The following is a 10,052-nucleotide window of genomic DNA, read 5'->3' on the forward strand; positions in this document are numbered from 1 at the left end:
GTGAAGGCCAACAAGAAGCGATGCCGTCGTGTTTGCGATCGCGTCAAAGCTCTAGAGCATCTGGTGAAGTCCATCCAGCAGAGAGAGAAGGGACAAACCTCTGCAGACGTAGAACGATGCCTCAAAGAACTCTCCATCACTCTGCAATCAGCGAAGGAGGTCATGGAGAAATACTCAGGGGAATCTTTCATGAAGCGAGTGGTGAAGTCTGGCAGCCACGAAGACGAGTTCAGCAGCTTGAACGACCGCCTCAACGACGCCCACCAGGTCCTTTCAGGATCTCTGCAGGTGGAGCTTGGCAACATCCTACTAAAGGTGTTCGAAAGATCCACCAGGGAGGAACAGGACGAGAAGGACAGGAAGCAGGATGACAGCGAGCTGAAGAAACGTGAGGGGAAACTGATGGTGGCTTTGTAGAGTTTCAGAACCTTGATTTGTGTTCGAACTTCCAGTTAGAGCGTAATTGCAATTACTTTGCCTAGCGTCATTAGCTTTATCAACTTTATCTTGCCAAATAAACGTTTGTAAGATGTTCTAAATGTACTTTTATTAGATAATAACACTTTTTCCAGTTAAGAAACTAACCATTTATATTACCAATACATGATTAGTTTATCCATATAGAACATATTTGGTCATTTAAGGCAATGTTTTGAGCTGTTAGCAGCCGGTCAGCTTAAAAAAACTCACATGTCAACAATGTTTGTATCATAACTCTCCCTGCCTGCAAGGTAGGCACAAACGCTAGCTACATAGCTAACATTCGCTAGCCAGCTTGTTAGATAGGTAGCTAATGTAAGCTAGCTTGTAAAGTACATAGCTAATGTTCGCTTGCCATCTTGATGATAGGTACAGTTATCATTTCTAGCCAGCTTGTTAGATAGCTAACATCTACTAGTTAGTCTGTTGGATAAAAAACTAACGTTTACTAGTTAGATGGATAGCTAACATTCGCTAGCTTGATAGCCCACTGGTTTTTTTTATTTAAAAAAGTGTAAAGGTCCCCTATTATACTATTTTTCAGCAATATATTATAGATCTCAGGTATATACAGAACATGTCTCAGAAGTATCTGTCTGAAACACCAAACAGATCATTGCAGCATCCCATAATCGCCTCTGTTTCCGCCCTGTTCCAAAAGTGCGGATTCTCTGTCTGTATCTTTCAATGCTATTAGCTGCTGCTGGCCACGCCCCTCTGAGAACTCTAAGAGGAGATTCAGGTGATAAGGTGGGAGAGGGGGGTTACCTTGGTTGGTGATTGGCGAATGGTTACACAAGCCAAAAAAACAGGTTTTTATACTAATGGATCAGGACAAAGAGAGGGGGTCTTTGTTCCTGAAACTTTCAGAATCTCTTTACACAGACTTACACATATTGATGTAGAAAATACATGAAAAAGCAGATTTTGCCTAATAGGTGACCTTTAAAAGGAAAGCAAAGACGCATGAGTTTGAGGAACTTCGGCACTTCCTGGACCTTGTAGTCCCTCAAAGTCCAGGTTGAAATAAAGCTTAATGACAAAACATTCTTCACATTTTCGTATGACAGTATCAAAACTTGAACATACTGACTATCAGATAAAAGGACATGAAACGACATCCCTGTTTAGGATATTGTGTGAAATCACAGCAACAAAGTGGTGCATTATTGTTTTCTTTTTTACTTTATACGTGTTTGTTTGTTCCTCAGTGCTACTGCAGTATGCGGAGGACCAGCGGCAGATGGCAAAAAAGTTGCAGGAAGACATAAATAAGATTCTGAAAATGTGTGAGTATAGCATAAACAGCATAATAATCAATGTCAGAACAATTTATCAGATTTGAGTCGCCTTGTTGTTGAAACCTTCTATATAAATAAATCCATCTTGCCTTAGTAGTTGGAGGAAACCAAAACCAGAGCTAAAACTAACTTTTGACCACATATTTTTACAGTGGAGAAGAAGCCCTACGATGTGGGCATCCAGATCATCAAACAGCAGGAGCTTAAATACGAGTCTGTTGACGGCCTGACCAAGAAGCCCTTCATGAAAACACCAACCTCAGAGGTCTTCAGAGGAGAGTACCGTAGTTTCCCAGTGGTCATCAAGAGATACACTGACCCTGCGACCACCAGCATAAGGTCTGTGCACATTTCACGACAATACCAATTTCCTTTTTCCTAATTGCGTTCATCATTTTGTTCTTTTGGTGGATTTATTCACCTTAAAGACAAGCTGGAGGAGATAAGTGCTTGCTGTTACCGTTCCTTTTTTTCCCTTCTTCCTCAATGCCACTGACATATAGCGAGGTGAAAAGAGGTTTCAAAAAGGATGTGAAAACCATGAAAGTCTTTCAGTCTCCCAACATCCTGCGAATGTATGGCATCTGTATCGAGGACGAGACGGGTGAGTGGACTGTAGCATACAATTCTGAATATAGAGTGGTGCAGCAATGAGTCCTCAAACCCGGGAATGAGTCAGCATTGTAGCTTGTCTGATTTCCTTGTCTTGAAGTCAAAGTCTGTGGTTAACACAAGCTGAAGAGACTTTGGTTCTTAGACACAAAATACATCAGTAAATACTAAATACCCCACTGGAGAATGTCCTATTGGTCTTGGAAAGGGCAATTGCTACAATATGACTAAATAAGAGTAATACACGTCATCCCTGTGAACATTAGCTGCCTTTAGCTTAGCGGTGGTGACATGAAATCATGTGATAGCCCAACATTAGCATCCTTTAGCTTAGCGGTGGTGACGTGAAGTCATGTGACCGTGCTGTAGTTCCTTTATAGCCTATCGTTAGCTTTTTTCTTCTGTCAATTGCATTCATTGGTCCAACCTACCTACAAAAATACATAATTCCTGCACCACTCCTTTAAAATGACAATAACTTGTGACTTCCTGCAGGACCTAAACCTCATTTTCTCATCATCATGGAGTACTGTGAGAAGGGAAGTCTGCGGGAGGTTCTAGACTCTGGTTGCACACTGAGCTGGAACCAGAAAGCTCGTATGTGCCGGGACGCAGCGCTGGGACTTTACCGGTTAGAATAACACAATCATTTATTTTATGCCCTGTGCATTATTGCTTGTTACGGAGCCCCTAAAGGGAGATGGAAAAAAAAGGGAGAGAGGATAACGGGTTACTATCTCATACTCACGAGAAAGTATCTTGTGAAAAAAAAAGAAGATAAAAAAAGAAGTCGGGATAACGGTTTAAGAGACATAAAAAAAATATATGAGAAAAAAAAAAAGAGTCAGGAAAACGGGTTAGTTTCTTAGTTACCGGTGCGCCAAGGAGGAAGTGGAGCTGCGCCGCGGTTTTGGTCCGGCCTCCTCCGGCGTCATACCCTACCGAGCGTGTTTCAGAAACATTTCAGAGGCAGAGCCTCTTGCGTGCCGGCTCGCAGTTTTAGTTGATTTGGGCATATTTCCTGGACAGGCTACTTTGTGCAGACAAAGTTAATAATAATTGTAATACCCCAGTTATATAAACGACATGAATCAAAGAGGTGTTGCTGTATTTTAGTGGTAAAAAAATGCATTCATCATCATAATTATTCTATATATATAATGTACACAGTGCCTGTAAACCGGAGGAGAACGCTGACATTTCTCCTCCTACTTGAAAGACAGGGAAAGGGATAGGGTCTGCAAAATTAGTTTATTTTGGGGATGGGCCGGATGCTCTGACCGGTCCACTTCCTGCCCGGCGCCTCTGCAACGCCTCGCGTCGAAAAATAAACTTGAATCCTATTTTGAGCGGAGCCCAGCGGGGAGACGCTTCTGGGGCGCTTCTAGTGTCTGGTGGAATAGCACCCATTGACTAGAACGCCGCGGCGCAGCCGTAACGCGACGCAGACGGACCCGGTGGAATCTCGGGGTGAGTTAAACGTCCCGCCGCCTCCTGGAGTGACCGCAGGCTGCTACGTTTTTAAACACACCCCTCTGGCTGAAATGTCCTTAAAATTAAGTCTGAGTTCGAAATATATCTCAAATAATGTATGCACTGTCATTTCCCACAACAGCCTGCAATGAAATGGTTGTCTCCTGTGTGCTCCACTCTGTCCTTGTCGCAAAAAATAAATGGACCCGTTTTCCTGACTTTATTTTTTTTCTGATATATTTTTTTTTTATGTCTCTTAAGCCGTTATCCCAACTTTTTTTTTTTTTTCACGAGATACTTACCCGTTATCCTGATTTATTTTTTCTCTCTCTTTATTTTTATTTTTTTCTCTCTCTCTGCTTTTTAAATGTCATTGTACCTGTACAATGACAATAAAGGAATTCAATTCAATTCAATTTAAAAGATAAAATGTCCCTTCATGATGATAACATCTGTGTCATTTTTAGACTGCACCAGTCTGAAGAAAAAGGTAAAGTTCATGGATGCATCAACAGCAGCAATTTTCTGGTGGATGACGGCTACAGAGTCAAGGTACGGACACTGGTGCATGCTGGGATTGCTAACGGTCCAATGATTGGCGTTGGGGGAAACTAATAAAGTCTTGGTGTGGTTTTCAGCTGGGAGGCTTTGAGTTTTCACAAACTGAGACGTCTCTGAGAAAGCCAACGAGGGGCGGGGTCAACAGGTCCTTCACCTACTCCTCTCCTGAGTTGCTGGAACACATTAACAGCTACAACAAAGAGTGTGAGGTTTACAGGTCAGATACCATCACTCTGGACATCAGGTTCATTCAGACATTGCATGTTTGTTTTCAATGCTGTACGATAACTTTGAAATGTTGCCCTTCAGCTTTGGAATCGTCCTCTGGGAAGTTGCAACTGGACGCAAACCTTTTGACGGTATGTATCTGCAGAACACAACAGCCAGGACTCTCCAACTCTAGATGTGATTGCAACATCTAAAAAAAAAAAGGACCTCATGGTTGATCGACGTTACAGAAAAATATTAAATGCTGTCCTTTGCTGGGTTGGGGACCACTGATCTAAATCACATACAGAAATTACTAGAAGTTAAAAACAACTTTAAATATATGAAATCAAAGCACAGCTGCACCTGACTCTTCTTGTACAATTAACTTGTTTTCTACATACATTGTTTTGGTCTGTAAATGTCAGAAACGTTGACTAAGAACGAGGAACATGAACGTCTGAACAGAAGGGCAATCCATCCAAAAGTGTGGACTAAAATGGTGCTGCTAGCATGACTAAAACTACAACGTGGTCTTATTATTTTGTCCTTATTGTGTTCGTGATTTTCTTTCAGGTTTGACCGTTAAAGAAGTCCATCAGAAAGTATTCGTAGAAAAATACCAGGAGCCGCTTGACGACTGTCCCAAAGAACTAGAACTTCTGATCGACGCCTGCCGGGCCTACGATCCCTTCCAGAGACCGTCTGCTGGAGGTAACTTACCGCCATCAGCATGTTCCCCTTTAGGTAAAACAGGTATCTGCTAGACTGTCTTACAAAGGACAGACTTTAAGGCCCTGACCCACCAAGCAGATTATCGTCGATTTGCAATTTTTAGCTTCTGTTGGCCATGTTTTTTGCTGTGAGTCCTGCACTGTCAGCAAATAAACCTTAAAAACTGTATTAACTCGGATTGACTTAATACATTTTTTAAGGTTTATTTGCTGACAGTGCGGGACTCACCGCAGCGAATCATTGCATAGTTATAATAGTGCATAGCGTGATAGTTGCAGTGGTGGAATGAGTACTGTATTTACTAAGTTTATTGTAAGTACCTCCATAACAGGGAACAGTTTGTTACCATCAATGGCTCAAATTCCCCCCCAGCCCCAGTCAATCACGGTGTCCCCCACGGCTCTGTGTTTGGCCCCCTCCTGTTCACCATTTACATGATCTCCCTCGGCCAGATCATCCACCATCATGGACTCAACTTCCACTGCTATGCTGATGATACCCAAATCTATCTCAGCACTACTCCATCCTCCCAGCTCCCACCTCAGCCCCTTGTCAACTGCCTGCACAAAATAAAAACCTGGATGTCATCAAATGTCCTCAACCTTAACAGCAAGAAAACAGAGCTCATGGTTGTGGCACCCAAGGCGCTGCTCCTGAAGTCTGCAACCTGGGTGTCATCTTTGACTCCACCCTTTCCTTCTACTCCCACATCACGTCCGTCACCAAATCTGCTTTTTTCCGTTTAAAGAACATTGCCAGACTCCTGTAGCAGAAACCTTAGTCCGTGCGTTTGTCACCTCCCTCCCGTTTGGACTATTGCAATGGTGTCCTGTTCGGGGTACCCAACAAACCCCTAGACAGGCTCACCCTCATCCACCTCCACTGGCTGCCGGTCAAGTCACGCATCCTCCTCACCTTCAGACTCTGGCCTGCTCACCACTGCCCGCACCAACCTGCGATGCTTCGGGGACAGAGCCTTCAGTGTGGCAGCCCCCCCCCTCTGGAAAGCTCTCCCTGCGGTGATCTGCAACATCCCCACGCTTGACGTCTTTAAAAGGGCCCTCAAGTCCCATCTGTTTGCCAAGGCCTTTGGCCCCTAATTTATTTGTTGTTTTTTCTGTCTGGCCGTTTGTCTTACTGTTTTTGTTTTTTGTTGAAAAATATAATAAATAATAATAATAATTATTATTATTAAGTACTGTTTCCTTTGCAGACCATTTACATGCACAAAAACCTATATAACACACTACACAAAAAAAGCACAGTAGGGCCCTTTAACCGTAGAACTTCTCCAACAATAACAATACTAATATGGTGTCTCTCTCTCTCTCCCACAGTGCTGGCGGATAAACTGAAAACATGGGCGACACAGTTGGAGAAGGTGTAAAGCCTTCATGCCTCTCAGTCTGCAGTACTCAGGGTTCCTGATCACGGATCCCCTCAGGAGACCAAATGATATGATACACTTTGTTGAAGAAAGGAAGTGAATGGAATAATGTATTTTATTATATAAAGCTTAAATATGCTAAAAACTGTGTTAAAACTCTGTATGCCATGGTCCTGTATCCTATAGTATCTAACCCTCAACACACTATTGCAGCTCTGTATAACTGTGAAAGCCATTCTTTAATCAGGACTTTATCTGTCCTGTCTTTGGTTCAAATGTGCATGAGACTGCATGTATCAGATCAGGGACAATTTATTTTTTAAAAGGGCATATGTGATCCGCAGCAGCGCTTGTTAAAGCCCAATTAAACATAGGCCTCTTAAAGCAAACATTGAACATCATTATCTTGGCATGCATTACACTAAAACCTGATGTTGTGTTACAAGACAATTGCGCTGGAAGATGTTTTTTTATAGAAGATACTGTATGCATGTTATTGTGTTTTCAATCATGGGGTCTTGATTGAAAGCTTGGGGAATATGCAAACCAAGTGTATGGTGTTCAAACTATGTCTTATGGAGAAATATAACCGTTAGGAAGTATAAAAGCAACGGGATAATGTTTGGCATTGCTGGCACTGGCCATTCTGAGCTATAGCTGCTGCCATTTATTGGGGAAAAGCACATTTTAACTTCCCATTTTTATGTAAATGTCCAAGTGTGAGTCCATTGAATGTTAAGGAGCCAAAGCTTTAGCGGAAACACTGGAAATGTTGGTTATTTTATACGTGGGAAATCTCTTCCTTAAACTGAGATCAAACCTGATGATAACTTCTATATAGTACACATAAAGTTTACAAGCTTAAAGATTACATTTTTACCTTTTATGTTTACCTTGATTCTCTGTGCCAATAAAAGTGGTGCTAGATTCAACGTGTGTTGTGGCTGACATGTCTTCAGGTGAATGTTCAAGTGTGAGTATGTTAGATAATGATCTTTGACTGGTAAATTATTTCATATTGTGGATGGATGTCAAATACATGAATGATACTGTATACAGCCTGGAGGCTGCAACAAAGATGGGAGACCAGGCAAGTTTACAATGTGGACATACAAAGGACATAACAAGCTGTGTGTGTGTGTGTGTGTGTGTGTGTGTGTGTGTGTGTGTGTGTGTGTGTGTGTGTGTGTGTGTGTGTGTGTGTGTGTGTGTGTGTGTGTGTGTGTGTGTGTGTGTGTGTGTGTGTGTGTGTGAGTGTGTGTGTCTACATCTACAAATCATGTGCACTTTTTTTTACGAGCGTTTTCAGGCCGACTTTTGTTCAATTTCTCAGGTTTTGTTCGTCCAGTCAGCCGTTTGGTTTTTGGTAAAGCATGAAACTTCAAATCGATCCATCACAGTGAACGTGAAGTGCAGAGATGCAACTAACTAATATTTTGACATGGAGATTCGTTTCTTAATTAATTAGCAGGCTCGATTTGATGGATTTTTGTTAGGGTTTTTCCCCCTGTAAATGTGTGAGCGAGAGAGAGAGAGCAAGAGAGAGAGAGAGAGCGAGCGAGAGAGAGCGAGAGAGAGAGAGCGAGAGAGAGCGAGCGAGAGAGAGAGACAGCGATCGAGCGAGAGAGAGAGCGAGCGACAGAGCGAGCGAGAGAGAGAGAGACTCTGTGATGGATGCCTCGAACCATTAAGAGACGGAGCATCATTCATATGTTGCTGTGATTTAAAGGACACATGATTTGTGGTATCAGAGGTAAACATGTCAAACCCGCAGGTTCCACCGACTAAAGGCATCACCACTGGGTTACCCTCAGCTAAACATCTCCATCACTGCTGATCATTTCCAAATCATCGCTGCTTTTCTAAAACCTTTGCCCTAAATCTATTTTTCCTGGATTTAATGACACTGCTTGTATAACTGAGGTTTGTGATTTCCGATGGTCCCTGAACCCACCAGTTAAGAAAATGACCTGTTTGAATGAAAAACATCAACGTGACGTCACTTAGAAATGAATTAGTGTGTAAAAAGTTAATACATTTTTCCCATGTTTGCGTGTCTTAATTAAAATTGTGAGCGATTAAAACAAATATATATTTTAGGATTTCTTTCCTGTTGATCGACTAACATTTGCAGCTTTTAAATGGACGATAAATGGTGGTGTGATCTGGAAAATGTTCAGTAGTGACGGCAGGTGTTAATGATTTGTTACTGTCAGACTTCAGGACGCTGAAGAAAGATTTCCCCAAATATTCTCCGTGTGTTTTTTTGCCACTTTCCTTCGTTTCCACGTTATTAAACTCCTCTGAACATCAAGTGCCAAAAGGACTCGAATGTGGTGTACATTTCTCCTCGTTTTCTTACTAAAGGAAGTTGTATATATGTATATTTGATACAGACTGTTTGTGTACGACTTCAAAGTTAATAAAATGTATGTTATTTTTAACTAAATTCTTCAGAGTGGTCTGTTTGTTGTTGTGTTTCGCTTTAATTCAGAGATATTCTGCAAGATAAACATGAATCTGTGGATACAATACATGTTGTAAGGGAAGGTAAATGCTGTAAATATCATCGCAGGACGGTAGTTCAAAGTGTGGAGGTAGAGATGGACGTGAGCGGTTTGTTTTCAGCATTTTTGGGCAATTTTCATAATCGTTTTACTCTTGATTTACTTTGAGGTTTATAGGGAATTAATTTATATTAAAGATTATTAGAAATAGTTAAATACACCCTCAAAAGCTAAAAGAGGCCCTATAATGCAGGTTCATATCAGTATGTAGTGTCTCTACTTTAAAGAGTCCTCTCCTGCTGATGTTCAGGTGTATATCAGTATGTAGTGTCTCTACTTTAAAGAGTCCTCTCCTGCTGATGTTCAGGTGTATATCAGTATGTAGTGTCTCTACTTTAAAGAGTCCTCTCCTGCTGATGTTCAGGTGTATATCAGTATGTAGTGTCTCTACTTTAAAGAGTCCTCTCCTGCTGATGTTCAGGTGTATATCAGTATGTAGTGTCTCTACTTTAAAGAGTCCTCTCCTGCTGATGTTCAGGTGTATATCAGTATGTAGTGTCTCTACTTTTAAAGAGTCCTCTCCTGCTGATGTTCAGGTGTATATCAGTATGTAGTGTCTCTACTTTAAAGAGTCCTCTCCTGCTGATGTTCAGGTGTATATCAGTATGTAGTGTCTCTACTTTAAAGAGTCCTCTCCTGCTGTATATCAGTATGTAGTGTCTCCACTTTAAAGAGTCCTCTCCTGCTGATGTTCAGGTGTATATCAGTATGTAGTGTCTCTACTTTAAA

The 10,052-nt window shown here is 41.7% G+C and overlaps 1 protein-coding gene across 1 annotated transcript; it reads left to right on the top strand.

Annotated features, from left to right (window-relative positions):
• Positions 1-3: 3 nt before the first annotated feature.
• LOC104942669 (mixed lineage kinase domain like pseudokinase) lies at positions 4-6,937 on the top strand (the record flags this gene model as incomplete). Its single annotated transcript, XM_010767920.1, has 10 exons — positions 4-388; positions 1,692-1,769; positions 1,934-2,120; positions 2,285-2,385; positions 2,889-3,024; positions 4,334-4,418; positions 4,505-4,644; positions 4,737-4,786; positions 5,211-5,348; positions 6,707-6,937. Coding segments are annotated over 10 exons (1,350 nt in total), but the record flags the coding sequence as incomplete, so codon positions are not given.
• Between the last annotated feature and the right edge of the window lie 3,115 nt (positions 6,938-10,052).

Source organism: Notothenia coriiceps, unplaced genomic scaffold (genome assembly GCF_000735185.1).
Source record: "Notothenia coriiceps isolate Sejong01 unplaced genomic scaffold, NC01 NC01_scaffold00004883, whole genome shotgun sequence".
Taxonomy (NCBI): Eukaryota; Metazoa; Chordata; class Actinopteri; order Perciformes; family Nototheniidae; genus Notothenia; species Notothenia coriiceps.